This window comes from Phocoena phocoena, chromosome 3 (genome assembly GCF_963924675.1).
Source record: "Phocoena phocoena chromosome 3, mPhoPho1.1, whole genome shotgun sequence".
In the NCBI taxonomy this organism is placed as follows: domain Eukaryota; kingdom Metazoa; phylum Chordata; class Mammalia; order Artiodactyla; family Phocoenidae; genus Phocoena; species Phocoena phocoena.
In genome coordinates, this window is record NC_089221.1 from 158,017,950 (window position 1) to 158,037,912 (window position 19,963).

The 19,963-nt window shown below is 50.6% G+C and overlaps 1 protein-coding gene across 1 annotated transcript; it reads left to right on the top strand.

Moving 5' to 3' along the window:
- Positions 1-231: 231 nt before the first annotated feature.
- On the top strand, positions 232-11,981 carry SH3BP5L (SH3 binding domain protein 5 like). The gene is made up of 6 exons (XM_065874918.1): positions 232-845; positions 5,870-5,932; positions 6,102-6,230; positions 7,710-7,871; positions 9,343-9,516; positions 10,083-11,981. The coding sequence occupies exons 1-6, from the start codon at positions 663-665 to the stop codon at positions 10,527-10,529; spliced, it is 1,158 nt and encodes a 385-aa protein (XP_065730990.1). The 5' UTR covers positions 232-662; the 3' UTR covers positions 10,530-11,981.
- The last annotated feature ends 7,982 nt before the right edge of the window (positions 11,982-19,963 follow it).

Sequence of the window (19,963 nt, forward strand, 5' to 3'; positions counted from 1 at the left end):
TGGAGGAGACGGTGGAGAGGATGAGAGTGCGGAGGGAAGTCTGGAAGGCGCTGGTGGGGGAGGGGCTGAGGCCCGAGAGCCTGGAACGCGGGAAAGAAGTTGAGGGGGTTGGTCGGAATGTGGGGGTGTGGGAGGAAGGGAGCCGGGTTCTTCGGAGGCTGGGGGGTTGGAAGGGGCTGGTGGCCGACGTTCGAATGCTGACCATGTACTTGGCCTTTGTTTCCCCAGCGACTCCCCAGAGACTCTCATCCAGCAGCCTCTGCTCAGGCCCAGCCTTCTCTCTCCAGTTGCCACCACAGCCTGGAGGCGCCTGCCTCCGCCCTCCCGAATGGTGCTCCTCCTCGCAGGCCTCGGCCCAGGATCCAGGCCCCCTTTGCCTCCTGCCTCGGAGCTGTTGCTCCGGGTCTCTTCTGGTGGACTCCCCGTGACGGGGAGGGAAGGACTTTTGCACATACAAGGCTATAGCTCTTGGGACCCCACCGGCAACTTGAATCTCGGCCTCTAACCGAGTGTGAGGTTCTTCCTGTGCCCTCTTTTTCCACCCTTTGAGAAGAGAAACGCTTCTTCTTGCCACCCAGAGCCCAGGAAGCCCCAAGCTGGGGCCCTGGTCCCAGCATGTCAGTCCTCTTTTTTGTATAGGGCTGTGCCCTCTCCCCATCAGCATGGCTGAACTCAGGCAGGTTCCAGGGGGGCGGGAGACCCCACAGGGGGAGCTTCGGCCTGAGGTTGTAGAGGATGAAGTCCCACGGAGCCCAGTTGCAGAGGAGCCTGGAGGAGGTGGAAGCAACAGCAGTGAAGCCAAATTGTCCCCAAGAGAAGAAGAAGAACTGGATCCTAGAATACAGGTCAGAAGACTGAGCTGGGGGAGAGATAGGGAGATTAGATTCCAGCTTTTCTGAAGAGCTGTCAGATAAATGAGGGGTTAGACTTACTCTTTTCCCAGTGCACGGGCAGGAAGGGAAAACAAGTTTGTCAACAGATCATTGCAGTATAGTGTGACAAGCGCGAAAAGAGTTGTGTGCGGTGTGAGTACAGAGAAAGGCCCGGCCTGAGTGCCTGGGGTGTGTTGCTGAAGGCTTCACTGATGAAGTGAAGTGACAAATTGGCAGTAGATGCAGGAAGCACACTTTAGGTCAGTAGAGAGTAGAACTGTTGTTTCTTTTCCAAATAAGCAAAGGGGCTGTTGGCTCAGAGATGTAGCATGAGTGGGATGTGAGAGAAGATGGCTTTGAGATCGGGAGGCAGTTTTGAATCTTTTCCTCTCTCCTGCTTTCTCGTCAGTGCCTCCCAGGGACATTCATATTTGCGAGAGTTGAGACCTTTCATGTCTTATAAAGGTGGCATCAGGCTTAGGCCTGTAAGGAAATCTGATGTGTTCAGAACGTTGTATCAATTGTGGTCAGTCCTTAATAATACAGATTTCTGGCTCTGAGGATGCTGGGTCAGTCAAATGAATGGAAGAGCTGATTTGTTGCCTTGGAGCATTTACAGGCTACTTGGTAGAAGGGCAGAACTTTGTGAAGGAGACCTCAGAGCAGTGTGGGAGGAGGACAGGCACCATGTGTAGTAGATGCATGGCCAAATGAGGCTGGATCTCAGTGTTTCTGGGCAGTGGCAGGGAAGGGCTTCCTGGAGAAGCTGTTTGGACAGGTGAGGGCCAGGGTGCTCCTGTGTGTTTGGGGCCTGAGTCTGCCATTTGGTATGGTAGCATCTCCAGGGTTCTGATGTGGAGGTGACTCACACCTCTGTAGGTGAGCAAGAGCGTCCTGGGGCTCTCATTCCTGGGCTTCTCTGTCAACAGACCTTTATTAGATTACTTCAGTGAGTCAAGGAGATTTCAAAGCTGGTCCTAGCATCTTTCCTGCTCTCTCTTGGTGGAGTTTCCCAGGATGTGTGTGGAGAAACCGTGTCTGTGCTTATAGTGGAGCAGTAATGAGCCATTTGTTTACTGACATGAGTTAGTAATTTATTTCTGCTGTGTTTTATGGGCACTGTATTGAGAACAGCTCAATTTCTCGTGCTAGTTCTATATAGATTTGTTGTCCACTGAGGAAACAAGTTGTGAAAAAAGCATTGGGCTGAGATTCAAGCAGCCTCTGGCCGGATGATTTGTGATTTTCATGTAAGTTATGCAACCTTTCCAAGCCTCAGTTTCTTCATCTGTAAAGTGAAGGGTTTGTCTGGCTGATTTGCTCAGCTCATTTCTGCTCTGCTCTGACATAGTGCTATGATTCTTTTCTTTCACAAACTCTTTTGCCTGTCTTTTTTTTTGCCTGTCTTTGATGAAAGTTCATAGGTTGTGCCTTTGAGAAAGAGACCTCTCTGTTTGTCAGGGAGGAGGGCGTGGTTGTCGTCCTTCATGCGCCCCTCTGCAACATTCCTTGCCCCCTTCCAGAGGAGAATCCACTGCAGTTTCTTTGCTCAGTCGCTCCTGTGTATTTTTCCATTGCCTACACAGGCAAAGGTGGTAGTATGAAAAGGCAGCTTTCATGTTGTGCTGTCCAGTAAAGTAGCCACTAGTTGCTTGTGGATACTTAAATCAACTAGGAATAAATAAAAAGTAAAAATGCAGTTCCCCAGGTGCTGTTGGCAGTTGCAGATGTAGAACATTTCCATCATCATAGACGGTTCTGTTGTATGAGCTCTGTGAGGGTTGGAGACTACTGAGCAGCAGTAAGATTCACCTCGCCTTCAGTGAGCTTGCAGTGTTACTGGAGCAAGAGGGGCAGGCGGACCTTAGTCTCTCTTGCTAAACTGGAGGGCACATTGTGGAGTGTTGTGGGCTACGTAGGATGGCAAGGTCATGTTGTAGAGGCCTCCCTCGCTGATGAAGCTGGGCCAGTGCTCTGACCTCAGCAGGCATTCAGCATCTTCTTGCCATGTGGGAGAGGCAGCTTGGTGTGAGGGGTACCTTTCATGGAGGAGGCCGGTGGCATTCAGACCTTCTGGGTTTGGGCTCTTCTGGATGAGAAAGACATTGGGGTATGTGTCTTTTGAGTTTCTTTTTAGTGTTGACAGTGTACGAGATCATGTTATCCTGATACTATATTTCAGCACTTTGAATGGATCAGTGCATTCAGTCCATCAGAGCCTACCAGGGAACTTTAAAAGCACCCATTCCTGAGCTGTGCCCAGATATGTGAATTCTCCTTCTGGGTGGGGCGAGAAGTGCTTCTAATTGTGGCCTGTGAGAGTCCACTGATCCAAGGATATCCCAAAGGTGGAGACCCTATTCAGGTATTTTCTCAACTACCAGAAATGGTCCCTTAGGGCAAGGCTCTTTCTGATGTGGGGGGTGGGGAGTCTTGGCAGGCAGGCAGCTTGTGCCTCCTTGTCTGGTGGCATCCTTCTGGAAGTTGGAGGGAAGCCAGGTAGAGGCCAGCTCTAGGCCTGCGTGGAGTGTGCTGCCCCCCAGGGAAGTCCACTGGATGTGTCTCTGTGTCTTGACCTCAGCATACTTCTCTGAGGCCTCCAGGCTGGTCCTCAGCTTTCTGAGAGAGACAAAGTCCCAGTGGCAGGAAGGAATAAAGGAGGGTTGTACTAGGATGGGCCTGGGTCTCCTCTCCTATGACTTTTCTCAGCCCCCTTTATGATGGCACATTCTTTCCTGAGGTAAGTAGATGTGTTCACTCACCTGCTTCTCCTCAGAGTGACTTTGCAATCTCTGCGTCATCTGATGTGTCGGTTTAGCTTTCTCTGGGCAGTCATTTTTACCTTATTTCTGAGTCTTTGGGTCATGTATCGCCCTGGCCCTGCTGATGACTGTGGGCTTGAGTGTTTTTCTTTTTAATTGAGATATAGTTGATTTATAATCTTATGTAAGTTCCAGGTGTACAACATAGTGATTCACAGTTTATGAGATTATGCTCCATTTTGGGCTTGAGTGTTTTAATGGCTTGCACAAGTTGGGCAGGAACATCTGTAGCCCAAGCGCCCGTGCCTTTGACTCAGTGGCCTGGCATCGTGGGAATGCGCCCGGTGTGCTCTGAGGAGGCCTCCCTCCCTGCTGGCTGCAGGCTCACTGATGGATGATGTACGCTGACTCAGACTTCATCCTCCTTGAATTCCATTTCAGCCGGGTGCCAGGAGTCCCCTGGTGGAGCAGGCCAAATGGAATGTGTTGCCAGCGGCCCAAAACAAGCCCTGGCTGCTTGTTGGCTTCCTGCTCTGCTTTGCCCTGGGTCTGCCTCAGCCGGACTGCCCCCATCCCCCACCCCCTTGCCCACCTTGCCCTCCAGCCTGCTCTGCTCCCCAGTCTCTTTGTCCTGCTAGAAAGAGCTTTGTGACTCCGCGGGGCAGACCTCAGAGTCAACAGGAGGCCTTTTTTTAAATTGCTGGAGGTGCTTCGTGGATATGAGTTTCTGTATAGAAAGACATGCCTGCTTCTGTGGGCCAATAGCCAGAGCCTTTCACATTCCTGGATTTGTTATATGTTTCTTTCTTTGTGTTCTACCTTATACTGTAATTAGAGCACATAACTTGGTTTCTTAGATTCTTACTTGCTGACTCAAATTTTTTAGGGCTTGAGATGGGGTATAGAAATAGAAGGACTAAAGGGGGATCACACACTGGGTTGTTGGAAGGGCCAAATGAGGTGTGAGAGCGGTGATGGCAGTGTCACTCACTACCAAGTGCAGGTTGTGTCTGGGCCATGGGCAGCAAGCAGACACCATGCTGGCTACTGCTGGCCTGTCCAGGGGCTGCAGGGCTCCTGGAGGAGGATCCTGTAGCTAAGCATCAGGCATCTCTCTGGGTATTGCTCCTCCTCAGGAGTGTCATTGGCTCACTGGACCCCAGGAACTTGACCAAGGGGAGGGGAGGATACTCAAGGCCAGCACCCTCCCTGCTCTCTGCCACTGAAAGGCCTGGGTGGCTTGCTTCTTTTGCCAGCCCTGGGACCAGTGAGGCGTTCAAGCCAGCGTGTCTGGTGACTTCTTCCTGAGCCTCTCTCTCCCTCCCTCCCACAGGATCTACCTGGGGTCCTATCACCACTGCCCAAGCAGGCCTAGAGGCCTCTTGAACCATGCGTTCTTCTCTAATCTTGACCTTAATTGTCCACGAAGCCCTAATGATTTTGCATCCTGTATTTCCCTGGGGTCTGCCCTCTCCTCTCCCACCTGGAGAACTACAGTAGACAGCCTCCACTTTTGTCTCCCTGGCCCCTCCAAGCTTTCCCTACATTGCCCATCTCTGCCTTCCTAAACCACCAGGTGGCATTAGTCTCTGAGGGGTTCCCCCGGCCATTGGGAGAAGCCCTAGTATCCTGTCCTTGTGCCACAGCCCCTCTGGCTTCTCACCCAATAATCTGCCTTCCCTGGGCACCTGCTCTCCTTTTGATTCCCAGCCCCTACCATGCCCACCCCTCACCACTGAGGGCCTGTTGCTTACTTATTGGGCCGGAGCTGCCGCCTCTTTGTGTTCTGAATCCTCAGGTCTCATGGTGATGAACTGTGATAAGTGTGTAGTAAAAGTATGCTGAGTGAGTGGCCCATCGGGTTTGTCCTTTCTGGGACAGAGACCGTTAGCTCTGAAGGAGACGACTCCTGGCTGGAGTACGAGGAGGAGGTGGTGCAGTCTAATGGAGAGAGCACAGGCTTGTTGCCACTTTGCTGTGTGCATAGGAGTTTTCCATACTCTGAACCTCAATTTTCTCATCTTTAAAATGGGGGTTTAGAGGTGGAATTGTGAGGATTACAGGAGGCTATATATTATTCTGTCTGACAGGAGGCATTTGATAATGACCTCCTGCTGCATTTCTTCACTTCCCTGGTTGGCTGGGCTTTCCCTCTGTGTACTGTGCTCCTGCCCTGCCTGGTTCATGTGAGGCTGCTTACTTCCACTGCTCTAACTTTCTGCCCCTCTTTGGCAGGAGGAGCTGGAGCATCTGAACCAGGCCAGCGAGGAGATCAACCAGGTGGAGCTGCAGCTGGATGTGAGTGTTGCTCCTTTTCCTCACACTCCTGGGCTGTTTCCAAAGGTGTTTTCATCATTTTCCCTCCTCTTTCAGTACAGTGGCAGAGGAAGAGGCATGTATGGCAAACAAGAGGGGCTGGGACCCACACGCATGCCTCCCTCTGCCCATGTCGTTATCCTTTTGCCAGGAGGCCAGGACCACCTACCGGAGGATCCTGCAGGAGTCAGCAAGGAAGCTCAACACGCAGGGCTCCCACTTGGGGAGCTGCATCGAGAAGGCCCGGCCCTACTATGAAGCTCGGCGGCTGGCTAAGGAGGTATGACCCACATTCTGAGGTAGGGGCCGCATGCAGAGCCTGGCCCTGTACTCTTCTATCTCTGTATGGGGTGCGAGATAGATCACCATTCTTTTCCTCTTCTGTTCCCCTTGGTTCATGTCTCTCTTTTCTTTGTTTGCTCCTCCACTCCTTTACCCATTTCCTTCTTTTTAAATTTTTCTTTGCACAATTGCACAAATAATGTGGGCTCACTATTGGAAGGCTGTAATTGTAACCTGTAACTATAAAACAAGGTAGGAGAAGAAAACCGATATTTCCCCAAATCCAACCACATGCATGTTTCATGATTTTTGAACCTGGTATTTGTTTAGTCAAGTATGGTAAGGTGACAGACACAGAGACAGCTGCCTTCAAAGAAGAATTTATGACTTAACAGTTCCTAAGAGAAAAGGACCTGCCACATGGGCTCTGAGTGGGTGAGGAGGCAGAAAATGTGAGGGGAAAGCTTGGCTTAGAGCTTTTATTGTAGAGCGTTTATTGTGGTTTTCATGGGAAGGAATGGGTAGGGCAGGGTAGGCAACTTTGAGCCAATTTAAGATTGGCTAGTTTGAATAATTGAGGCAGGTTCTGGGCTATAGGGGTGGTCTCTAGTTTTCTGGTCCTGGCCCTTCAGTGATTTAGGGCAGGGGAAATACTGGCTTGCTGTGTGATAGATGGGCTTTGGATTGGTTTATTTGCATATGAAAAGTGTGCTCACGTTCCTAGGAGTGTGTCTCTAGGAATTAGCCAGCCCTAGGAGAGCCAGCAAGGCCTCCAAGATATCAAAGCATCATAAAACATAGAAAATAAAAAACGTGATTAATATAGCACAAATAATTCCTTAAATTTTTTTGGTATATATCCTGGCAATATAGGATCACATATGTACAATTTTTATTCCTTTATTATATTAGGACATGGTTCCATGTCAAGAAATACCCATACTTGCCATTATTTTTAAGGGCTTCTTAATATTTCTTTATATTAGATGTACTATTATTCGTTTAACCAGTTCTCTGTAACTGAAAACTTAGGTTTGTTTCCAGTTTTTTGTTTGGTAAATATGGTTGTGATGATATCTCCAAGCACTTGTCTGGTTATTTCATTCAGTTTACCTGCTGGACTGGAGTTGATGGTCTCAACCATCAACTAACCACCTTCCAACTAAAGGTTGTGGAGTTTTCTTTGTTCTCCCTAGGGCAAAAGGCCAGCAGCCTTCGAGACTGCTGGATTTCACACACTCACCCTCCACTGGCAATATCCTTCTTTTTCTACATATATTTCTTCTCTGAGCTATATCCTTGCAACATATTCTTCATAGAATTTTACTTCCTCAGCATTTATTCTTAGTGCAGTTTGGGAAGTGAAGCCAACATTGCAGTGGGCCTTCCTCCTTCTCTTGTCCTTGCCCAGGGTGGGTCTCCATGGACAACCAGGGGTCCTTTGAGGCTCCCTATCCTGATGGTCCTTTCCCCCCAGGCCCAGCAGGAGACACAGAAGGCAGCACTGCGGTATGAGCGGGCCGTGAGCATGCACAACGCTGCCCGGGAGATGGTGTTTGTGGCTGAGCAGGGCGTCATGGCTGACAAGAACCGGCTGGACCCCACGTGGCAGGAGATGCTCAACCACGCCACCTGCAAGGTGAGCCAGGCACTGCCAGTAGGTCCCTCCTGCCAGTTCCTGTACTTCCTTTCCTTTCCCTGCATCCTGTCACCTTCCTTAGTCCTTTCTCTCCTCCACTCCAGACTTCCCTCCGTTTTGATTCTGTTTCAGGCAAAATCTGGTCCTTGCTCTCTGCCCTGTTTGGCCTCCAGTGTGTCCCATATACACTTCCTTCTGACTTAGAATGTCTTTCTGGGTTTTTCTTGAACCTTTGCCTCCAGATGTGGGACTAACCCAAATAGTTCATTCCTGCTGATTGCTCTGGATTCAACACTCTTTTGTTATGTTTAGCTGTGACCCCTTGCTTCTATTTGCTGAATGTTCTCCCTTTCTTGCTTTTGAGCTCTGCCAGTGTACCTTGGTTTTTGAAGTACGATTTGTGTATTATTTCCAAGCTACTCTATGGCTACCAGGGAGTGGGAGGATCCCTGGCATCAGCTCTAGTCTGCCACCTTCACCTTGTAAAGGGCAAGTGTCTTAGTCTATTAGGGCTGTTACAATAAAATAACAGACTGGGTGGTTTAAACAACAGATGTTTATTTTTCACAGTTCTGGAGGCTAGGAAGTTCAAGATCAAGGCATAGGCAGATTTGGTGTCTGCAGCGGGCCTGCTTCCTGGTTCCCAGATGGCCAGCTGTCTTTTCACTGTGTTCTCACATGGCCGAAGGGGCTAGGGAGCTCTCCAAGGCCTCTTTTATAAGGAAACTAATTCCATTTGTGAGAGCTCCCACCTCTTGACCTAATCATCTCTCAGAGGGCCCACCTTCAGGGTTAGGATTTCAACATAAGAATTTTGGGGGGGGTAGAAACATTTAGTCTGTAGCAGTACGTGTCAGCTCCTGAGGAGTAGTCATGTCTTGAGGTTCTTTGTGTGCTCCTTAGTCCAGGCCCATGGCCTCACGCGGAGCAGGAGCTCCACTTCCACTCTGGAACTCACACAGAGGAGAGCATGATACCGAGGGAGGGGTTGTTGAAACTGTGTGTAGGCAGGGTCAGCCCCTTGGTCCTGGTAGATGAGGTGGCTGGAGCCCTTGCCTGCTACCTGCTCAGGCACAGAAACCTGGAGAACTCAATGCAGAGCTGTGGCTCCCCACAGTGAGGCTCTTCCCTTCCCCCAGCCCTAGCCCCCAGCACTGAGGGCTCTCTGAGGACCATGGCTGTGGCAGATGTGCTCACAGGTGGACATTCCCTACACGCTCACAAGTGGTCCAGAGGGCCCCGGCACCTCTTGGTAGCAACGAACCTGAGAGGCGGTTGGTACAGGTAACAATAGGCAGGTACAAGGACTCACTGTTCTCTTTTGTGTCTTGGGAGCTCAGTGCTCTCTCCAGGCTCTGCAGTGGGGGATCTCCCCCAGGGTAACATTTGGAGTGGCAGCCTGAGCAGGCTATAGGGGCAGGAGGGTGGGACCGAGTTCAGTGATGTGTGCCCTCCATCCCACCTGGGCCAGGTGAATGAGGCCGAGGAGGAGCGGCTTCGTGGTGAGCGGGAACACCAGCGGGTGACACGGCTGTGCCAGCAGGCTGAGGCTCGGGTTCAGGCCCTGCAGAAGACCCTCCGGCGGGCCATTGGCAAGAGCCGCCCCTACTTCGAGCTCAAGGCCCAGTTCAGCCAGATCCTGGAGGTAGCTGAGTGGGAGAGGGGGAGGGTGAGTGGATGGAGGATGGGGGAGGGGGCAGGCATAGAAAGGGAGGGCAGGTAGAGGGGACACCAATCTGCTTTTCTGGGCCATCCACCAGGCCAGTGTGGAGGAACAGGTGTGCTCAGAATGACCCCGCAGGAGTGGGAGGTGGGGTTAGGGAGTAAGTGCTGGCAGAGAAGGGAGGTGAAGGAGAAAAGGTGAGAATTGGGGGAGACCGGGGAGAATGGGGCAAAGGAATCGGCCAGATAGGGAAAGGGAACAATGGGGAGAGGGGGAAGAGCGGGTGGGAATGAAGACCTGGGAGGAAGCCCCCGGAAGGTCAGGCAGGAGCAGGGAAGGTTGCTGGGGAAGGAGGACCCCAGGAGGAGGAGGAGTGGAGAGAGGCTGGGTGGAGCACTGCAGATTAGTGGTTGGTGGTGAGCAGAGCCAAGGGCCTGGGACGGGAGACCCCAGCGCAGAATGCTGAGTGGGCCTGACAGGACTTGGCAGCTCCAGGGGCCTCGGATAGTTGCCCAGAGGGTCACCTGACTCTGACCCTCCCTCTGCAGGAGCACAAGGCCAAGGTGACAGAGCTGGAGCAGCAGGTAGCCCAGGCCAAGACCCGCTACTCAGTCGCCCTGCGCAACCTGGAGCAGATCAGCGAGCAGATTCATGCGCGGCGCCGGGGCCAGCTCCCTCACCCCCCGGGCCAGCTGCGCTCTTCCCCAGTGGGGGCCGAGGCCGGGCCTGATGGTGGCGAGGATGGGGACAGCGGGATCATCGAGGGGGCCGAGGGCGGGGGGCTGGAGGAGGGTGTCAGCCTGGGGCCTGGCCCTGCCCCCGACACGGACACGCTGAGCCTGCTGAGCCTGCGCACTGTGGCTTCAGACCTGCAGAAGTGCGACTCCGTGGAGCACCTGCGGGGCCTCTCAGACCACGCCAGTCTGGATGGCCAGGAGCTGGGTCCCCGGAGTGGGGGTCGTAGCGGCCGCCACCAGCGCAGTGTCAGCCTGTAGCCCTGTGCTCAGGGTGGCTGGTACAGTCTTAACCACCACTGGCCCATGGAGGGCCCTGCAGGCTCCTAGCTCCCTCTCCTCGGGCTCTCGCTTCCCCCAGAGAGGTCAGGTTGGCTGTGTCTTGAGTCTGTCCTGTCTTTCTCACCCTGTCCTGCCCCCGACAGGTGGCAGCTCTCTTTGCCTTACCCTTTCAGAAGGCTTGTCTTTGGCTCTCACATCTCCCTTCCGCCTGCTGGCCCCTCACAGTCTGATACTGTTTGCTGCCCTCTTTTTGACTTCTTCCATCTGTCTGGTTTTTCCCCTCAGGGAAATTTGTCTAGAAGGCACAGGGACACCATCAGAGAAGGTGGGCGCTGGACCTGGGTCCTGGCATCTTGGTCCCCCCAAGCTTGAGTGAATGGACGGGTGCCCCTCCCACCTACCCATCTCCCGAGTGGTCCCGAGTGGCAGGGATGCTGCCGAGCCCTCCTAGCAGCCCAGCGCCCCAGTCCTCTGTCCCAGCCTGCCTGTGTTTAACATGTAAGATGCACTGTGGGACTGTGGGACTCTGGAAGACACCACCCATCCCTTTAGTGCTCCCTCCTCATGACCGAAGCCACTTTGCTATGTGTGCCTCAAAGCAGGACTTGAGGGATACTGGTGTCAGGGAAGGTGAAACCCAATCTCATCGTTGATAAAGGGGGCGCCACCAACTCCAAACAGACTCCCGTGTGTGTGGTGTTTCCCCAGCTTGGCTGGGTCTTTAACATTGCCAAGGTGCTAGTGAGTCCATGTTGGGGGATGGAGATGTAGTGAGGTCCTGATGGCTGAAGGCCTTGCCATTCCTGCTGTGGAGTTAGGTTAGTTTACTTTTTCTGGGTAGAGGATGCTGAACCAAATCTCAGCATCCTCCTGCAGGGTAGAGTTGGGGGACTTGGTGCTCAATTGCTCTCCCTCGCTCTTCCCCAAACCAAACAGTACCTAGTCCATGATCCCTTGGGGGGTGCTCAGGTTTGGCTGCAGAGCCTCCACTGATATGGGGAAGGTTTGGCCTGGGGTGAGGGAACCCGCCCTCCATAGGGAGCTGCTTCAGGTGTCTGGTGGTACTCCTGTGCTGCGTGGGGCGGGGGAAAGGTAGGGAAGCCACACTGGATCTAGGTGCCTTGGGAGCACCGATCCTCCTGTCCCACCCCAGGAGGGCTGAGAGCTGGACTCTGGACAGGAGAACTTGTGCCTAGGCCTGTGTGCTGCTGCCGTTGACTGGCGGAGGAGCAGGCCTTCGAATAGAAGGTGTCTCCCTGTCCCAGGGTTGAGGCAGTTTGGTCATGATGAGAACCGCCAGGTTTGAGGTGGCCATGGGGGGAGGGAAGAAGGGGGAGGACGTGGGCGTGCGTGCGTGCATGCATGTGCCTGTGTGTATGGGGGAAAAGGGTCTGCCCCTGATTTTATTTAAATAAAATAGTTTATGTAACAGTAATGTTTATTGTCCCTTTCAGGGAGGGAAGAGGAGAAAGGGGTGAGGATGGAGAGTGGGAAGGAACAGGGTGAAGCGGGATGCTCTTTTGATGGGGTAGTCAGAGGTCTCTTGGGAGGTGAAGGTTGAGATGGATCAAACCCAGGCAATGAGAGGAGGGAAGGCTTATGGCCACAGGGCTGGGGTGAATGCGCACCAAGTCGGTGGTGCCCTGCAACCCCCTACCCTTCCAGCTTACCCGCCAAGGAGGGCTCTGCAGGGTGGAGTGGGTGTTGTCAGCCACTGGTGGTGCAGACAAGATGATGGTGCCAATCCTGGATGTGAGCATGAAGAAAGGGGAGGGACAAGTAGCGTTGCGGGATTTAGCAAATATACAGGATGCCCAGCCAAACTTGAATTTCAGATAAACGATGTTTTTGGCCCCTGCAGTGTTAAGGACATACTTAGATACTAAGTTGTTTGTCATCTATCTGAAATTAAAATTTAACATAGATAAAAGGTGACTCCCAAGTCAGGGCTTGACCTGTTGGTGGGTCAGGAGGGGTTTGAATACATTTGGACCCACTGCCTGTGAAACATCTGGTGGAATCAGGTTGGGGAAGAGATGAGAACTTCAGGAGCTGAGGAAGTGGAGAGTGAAGGCTCTCGACCAAACCTCACCAGGGGTGCACCTATATTTATAGCCAGGTGAGGAGGGAGTCAGCTAAGGGATGGAGAAGGTGCTGCCAGGGAGGAGGAGGGGGAGACCCACTGGAAACCTGGTGGGAAAAGGGTGTCCTGAAGACCTTTAAGGGGCAAGGTGAAGGCCAGGAGTTGAAGGGACAGGAGGGCAGAATAGTGACCCTGGTGACCTCAGGTGGTAGATGGGCCATTAGGAGCCTTTGTACCCTTTGACTAGACTGTCCAGGTGTGAGACTGGCTTTCCTGACCTGGCTTATTAATTGAGAAATAAGCAAAGTGTGATAAGGCACATGGGTGCCAAAATACTTCCTTTATCACTGGAAAAGCTGCTGTGACTGTATGTGTGGTCTATGTCCTTGGGCAAGTGGGCTTTCTGAGATGATTCCCCAGGGTCATACTTCCCTACCCAGTCTGTGGCAGTGTGGAACCTGTAAGGCTCCTGGTGCAAAGGAACCCTAGAAAAGAAGGGCAGGCTGTGCCCACCCAGTTTCTCCATGCAGAATCACCTACCAGAAAAGGCAATAGTGGAGAGAGAACATGAGGGTTGGCGCTAATGGCTAACCATGGCAAATGTGCCCCCTAGCCCTATCGTAACAATAGTGGATTGCACTCACCCAGTGTATCTCACATGCCAGGCATATGCATCGATCCATTTAGTACCCATAACAATATTATGGGGTAGGTAGCACCACAGTTGCTTTTTTCCAGGTAAGAATACAGGCATAGTAGAGGTGCCCATTCTGCCCTTACCCTCCTTGTAGGAGGTAATGGAGGCAGTTGGACTGTAGAGTCTAAACTCTTCAGCCCTTGAGTGAAGCCCCTCACAGGAGCTAGAGGTGAGAAAGTAGAGGGAGTGTGTGTAGTCACCTCTTAGGAAGTTTTACTGGGAAGGGGAGCTGAGAAATAACAGGATGGTCAAGGAATTTTAAAGTAAGCAAGAGATGGTCAAGTTATGGGGGATGTGGAGTCTCTTCTCCCCATGTCACATGTCCTAGTGGTAATGACTTCTTTTGAGCTATGTCCCCCTCAAGTGAGCAGCTGGGCCTCAGTCTCCCTGGCACCCAGCTCACGCCCAGCACCTAACAGATGCTCAGAAAACGCTTTTGCATCTCCCTTCTCCCTGCCCCGATCCAAATCTATACCAGATTATAGGTTGTCCCTGACCTATGATAGTTTGACTTGATTTTTTGACTTTACAATGATGAGAAAGCAGTACACATTCAGTAGAAACCGTACTTCACATTTTGAACTTTGATCTTTTCCTTGGCTAGTGATACGAGGTACAATACTCGTGATGCTGAGCGGCGACAGCAAGCTGTAGCTTCCAGTCAGCCACACGATCATGAGGGTAAACGACTGATGCACTTAGAACCATTCTATACTCGTACAGCCATTCTGTTTTTCAGTTTTCAGTACAGTATTCAATAAACTATGTGAGAGATTCAACACTTTATTATAAAACAAGCTTTGTGTTAGATGTTTTTGCCCAACAGTAGGTTAATGTAAGTGTTCTGAGCACATTTAAGGAAGTTTAGGCGAAGCTATGATGTTCAGCAGGTTAGGTGTATTAAGTGCATTTAAAAAAAATATTTAGACACGCTGGGTCTTAGTTGTGGCACACGGGATCTTTGTTGCGGCTTGCGGGATCTTTAGTTGCGGCATGTGAACTCTTAGTTGCAGCAGGTGGGATCTAGTTCTGTGACCAGGGATTGAACCCAGGCCCCCTGCATTGGGAGCACGGAGTTGTAGCCACTGGACCACCAGGGAAGTCCCCTAAGTGCATTTTTGACTTAGGGTATTTTCAACTTACAATGGGTTTGTCAGGATGTACCCCCATTGTAAATCTAGGAAGATCTGTACTTTGTTAGTACTGCAGTTAGGAGATAAGATCTGTATCCACAGTCCTAGGAACTCCATGTCTCCAAGTGGGGAGTTCCCAAATTTCTCTGTGCTTCAATTTTATGACCTGTATGATGAGAAAATCTACATGTGCTTAGCACAATGCCAGGTTGATAGCCACAATGACGCATGTTAGCAGTTCTCTGAAGCTTCAGAATGCAGTGAAGTTCATGAAAGGAGGCCTCGTCCCATCTTGTGCTAAACAAGGAGGCTGTTTATAAAGACCCCACTGAGGGCTGGGTTTCCCTCTTTGGATATGATTTTGGAAGTCTTCCTTACTCTGCCTTGTGCATGGAGGGGAGATGGGCTTCTGGTGCTGTCATGGTCCTGCTCTGTCGGCAGGGGGCAGCAGCCACCAGAAAGCAGGCGAAGTGAGATCTGGGTCTCCAGCTCTGTGGGCTTTACTGTGTTAGTCCTGCAGGACTACGAGGTTCACCTCTTGGACACTGGGAAGCAGGGCCTGGGAGCATGGTGGGGTACGGGTTAGGGTCCATACTCCAGAGTTGAACCCTGTCTGTCCCCACACAGACAGGGGCTTCTTGCCTCCCTGCATGTCACTGGAACCGTCAGCTGTGTGAAAGCTGGGCCAGGTCTGCTGGGGCTGGTGTCATTTGAGACCAGATGTTCTGTGCCTGTGGTGTGCCCTGTCTCTTCAGAGCTCACCTTCTTTATTGTCCTGGCTAGTATCCTATCCCTTTCCCTTCCTCACCCTCCTTCCATTTTCCCCTCTTGGGAAATCCCATTGGCTTCTACCTACCACCACTCCTGAGCCCCAGACTACCACCCTGTGCCACAGCCTGAACGAAGGACACCAGGGGACCATTTCACTGGCTGGCGAAAATATGTGTGGTTTATTAAGAAATATTTACCAGGATCTTTCAGATTGCAAAACACCGTGGTAGAGCTTGCTAGGGAGACCAGAAAATATAATACCGTGGGTGGGACATCCAGGTAAGGAGCACGGGGGTGCACATAGCTAATGGGTGATGCAGGGCAGTAAAAAAATAGATAACTAAAGAGGGATGCAATCACGAGGGCTCTGGGAGGTTATTTGAGCTGGGGATACTCTCTGAAGCTCTGAACCAGCCCCTGGCCTTAAGCTAGAGAGGTGGTAGCAGGAATCCCAGTTCCTCTCCTGCCCCCGCCCCCCGTGACCCCCACCTCCAAGTCCTCCTGTCCCCATGCTTCACTCGTCTGAAATCTGGCATGAGCTCTTCTAGCCAAAGCCTGTGTCTGCCCGATCTTGGTGTTCTCAGGGCCCGGCATGTGGCACTCTCCACCAAACATCTGCCCACAGACTTGCTTTCACTTGTGCTACTCTTGACACAAGTTTCCCCCCTGCTTAACCTGTTAGACTTCTGCCTGTGGCTTGAGGCCCAGCTCATGTGGAATTTTGATCAAAGGCCTTTCTGGTTCCCCAGCTCTCCAGCCAGGTCTGAATTAATCCCACCACCCAAGTTCCCCAAGGCTCATTTGACTTATTGTGGGGCTGGCCCAATGTCACTCTTGGGGTCTTCCCTGACTCCATCTTACTCAACACCTAACATGGTACAATAGACATTGTGACTATATGTCACTTAATACAGTGACTCTATGTCATGTATGGTCTAAAGTGGGACACTTGAGGGAATTCCCTGGTGGTCCAGTGGTTAGGACTCCGAGCTCCCACTGCAGGGGGTATAGGTTTGATCCTTGGTTGGGGAACTAAGATCTTGCAAGCTGCGCGGCCAAAAAAAAAAAAGTACGCTTGAGTGTGAAAGGGGACAGATGTAACTCAGGACTGAAACGCACTGGCCACACTATCCAGAGGGCTGTCATTGACCTGCCTCTGCCACAAGGGGGTTGTGTGCACATTGGATGAGACACTCAGCTCCTCTGGGCTTTGGTGTTCCAGTCTGCAAGAAGTGGGGCTGAACTGGGTAGATAAGCTCTGAATGTTATCTAAAACACTAAAATTATATGGCCAGTGGAGGAGGTTGGGGCCTGTGTCAGGTGTTTTGGTGGAGAATGTGAGACAGTGGATGTGTTTGGGGTCAGAGCGTGAGCACACCAAGGCAAGGGTTGATTAGGCCCAGCCCAGAGGCAGTGGAGGGCTGCCGGACATTACTGCTTTGGGCATGAGGTGATGACTGTCCCCTGTGGTCAAGGAATTTGGAATGCTGGGCAGTGGTTTCTCCCTCCTGATGGCAGGCAGGTGGTGGTCACGACACAGCAGGGATATACCAGCTTATTCATCAGCATAGCTGGGAAGAGGTGGTGGCAAAATGAGTTTCTTTCCCATTTAAGACAGAGGAACATTTTGATCTAGGCTGGAATGAAGATCAGGGCCATGGAGTTTGGCAAAAGAAGACAAACCCTTCCTTAGTTGCTGCTTCATCTCACATGCCTTGTGTGCCACCATGTTCCTTTTCCCCTCTCCTTATGATTTCCATGATAACATGCAGAAGGGACGGGTCCTCTCCACATCCAACAGGAGGGAATTTCAGTCATGCCTTCTCCAGAGGTGATGCAGGAATTCTTACAAGTGTTGGGGGGACTGGGGGAGGAGTGAGGGAGTAGTGGGAGCTCCTGGCATGAAGGGCTTCCTGGCAGGAGGCTCTTAGGGCCTGCTGCTATTTAGGGGAGAATGAGAGGCCCTCACTTAACATCACCTCTCTCTCCTCCTTCTAACCTTGGTGTTGCCGCTGTGGTTTCAGCCTCACACTCTCCTCGGAGAGAGAGGCCAGGATCCCACCTGCCCCTGCACTCCAGGGTGGGAGTGTGAATTCCCACTCTCCTCCCATTTGGCCTTCTTCCAGCTGGTCCTTACCCAACCTCTGTTTCCATGTTGCACAGGATTTCCAAAGCCTTGAATCACAAGCTATTGCTTCTCTCTCAAACAGTTGCACTTAGCAGAGGGACTGTGACTACCCAGTAGGAAGGGACCTGTCAATAACAAGAAAGTCATGAGGCCTTAGAGGAAAGCTATGTCTTCACAGAACCAACAAAAACCAAACTCAAGGTTAAGAGAAAAAAAAAATGCAGCCAGGTATTTCGTTAACCAGCCATCTTAGGTATACTATTCATTTTTGCTCTGAATTGAATTACTTTTTTTTAAATCTATTTTAAAGACACATCCAGAGAGTATGTGACAGGCAAAAAGGCAGAATCTGAAAGACAGGAAAATTGATCTGGACACATACATGGAAAGGGATAAGAGAAAACACTGCAACTAGAGAAATCACAGGAATTGGAGAAAGTGAAAGAAGTGTAGTAGAAGAGAGTAAGAGAGATGTAAAGATAGCTGTGTGTACTCAGCTGGGGGAGGGACCACAAGGATAAGAAGAGGAAATCACCCCCAGGTGACTGAGCTAGTAGCAAAGTTGGTGCTTAGAGGTGCCTGGACATTAATTGAGCCAAGTCAGATTTATAGCCCTCCCTTATCTTGATCTGTCTTAAGGTTCATAGGGGTGGGACCATTCCTGGCGCTGCCTGCCTTCTGTAGCCGTCTGCTGGCCAGAGGTTTATGGCTCTGACGTCAGGGAGATTACTGATAAATCTTGTCTTAGACATGCACCACCCTCCATTGGCTCCAAAAGTGTTTGATATCAGTAATAGAAAACCAGATCCTGTGAGTTGTTAAAAAGCAAAATTCAACTGAGTAAATTTTAAAGACCTTATTCAATGATTCATGAATCAGGCATCACTCCATGTAGCAGATGGAAGGGAGCTCCAAGGAGCTGTACAAATGAAAGACTTTTATAGGCAGAAGGGAGCAGAAACAAGGAAGACATATTAGCAAAAAATGGACTGGTTGTGACAAGGTCACCTTCCTTTAGGGGCTGCAGAGGTCTATCAGGCGGATTACTTCACTAGTGCTGACCAGGTAATTCCTGGTTGGTTTAAAAGTCCATTCCTGGAAGAGGCCAAAACTACTTTAAGTCCTTGGGGTTTAGCATAAGTGACTATATTTTGGGCCTGTTGTCTTGCTTTTAATAGAGTGAATTCAAGACATAGGCCGGGCCCATGGAAGACGTAGGGGAGAGGGGGGTGCCATCCTAGGAAATTCTTGAATTCTTTCTTGGAAGTAGCTATCCTATTACCAGGTAGCAGAGGACCAAGGGGAATGTGCCTTAGGACAAGCCCAAGGACCTCTTGGCAGCTCTGCACCATTAATTCTGTGAGGATCTGTGTGCCTGGAACCCAGCCAAAGCTGAATAAGCCTCTCTAATCAAAATATTGTTGTTTTCTTGAGGACTTGTGGGTTCTGAGAATTTTGTGCTTCTTTGTGGGATATACTCTTTCAGTTATGAGCATGAAAATCTCAGTGCAATGAGGACAGAAGAAGTATTTGCTTCTCACCCATCCTTCATCTTAAACATGGCTCAATAGGGAAGCATTGCCCAGAGAATCTGGCCCAGAGAAGATTCTTCTAGAACACTGGTTCCTAAAGTATATCCTTCAGACCAGCAATATAAACATCACCCAAAACTTGTTATAAATGCACATTCTCAGGCCCCACCACCTTACACTAACCCCAGCACTCCAGAGGTACTGGATCAGAAATTCTGGGGTGGCACCAAGGACCTGCTTAACAAGCCCTCCAGGTGATTCTGATGCTCACTGGAGTCTGAGAATAGGCAGATATAGGGGATGTGGGAAATGCATACAGGGCGCCTAAGACTTGCACTTCATTCACTTTTTACTTGCCAAAGTGAGTTACTTGGCTTAACTTCAAAAGAGTGGGAAGTGCAATTTACAATGTGCCCTGGAAGAGGGAGTTCTGGGTATTTTAGGCCATAGATAGTGTTAAATAACGAAAATTAAACCGAGTAAATTTTCAAGATCTAATTGGCTTTATTGAACAAGTCATGAATCAGGCATCATCTCATCTAGCAAGTAGAAAGGAACTCCAAGATTGGAAGAACTAATATTGTTAAAATGGCCATACTACCTAAAGCAATATACAACTTTAATGCGATCCCTATCAAATTACCCATGACATTTTTCACAGAACTAGAACAAATAATCCTAAAATTTACATGGAACCATAAAAGACCCAGAATTGCCAAAGCAATCCTAAAGAAAAAGAACAAAGCAGGAAGCATAACCCTCCCAGATTCCAGACAATACTACAAAGCTACAGTAATCAAAACAGTGTGGTATTGGCACAAAAACAGACATATGGAACAGTGGAACAGAACAGAGAGACCAGAAATAAACCCGCACATCTATGGACAATTAATCTTTGACAAAGCAAGCAAGAATACGCAATGGAGAAAAGACAGTCTCTTCAGCAAGTGGTGTTGGGAAAGCTGGACAGCGACATGTAAATCAATGACGTTTGAACACACCCTCTCACCATACACAAAAATAAACTCAAAATGGGTTAAAGACTTAAATATAAGACATGACACCATGA

Bases quoted from the DNA above. Each gene is read 5' to 3' on its own strand.
- SH3BP5L (XM_065874918.1), top strand. From the start codon at position 663: ATGGCTGAACTCAGGCAGGTTCCAGGGGGGCGGGAGACCCCACAGGGG. The intron at 846-5,869 runs GTCAGAAGACTG...CCTCTTTGGCAG, and splicing joins AACTGGATCCTAGAATACAG to GAGGAGCTGGAGCATCTGAA. The intron at 7,872-9,342 runs GTGAGCCAGGCA...CACCTGGGCCAG, and splicing joins TCAACCACGCCACCTGCAAG to GTGAATGAGGCCGAGGAGGA.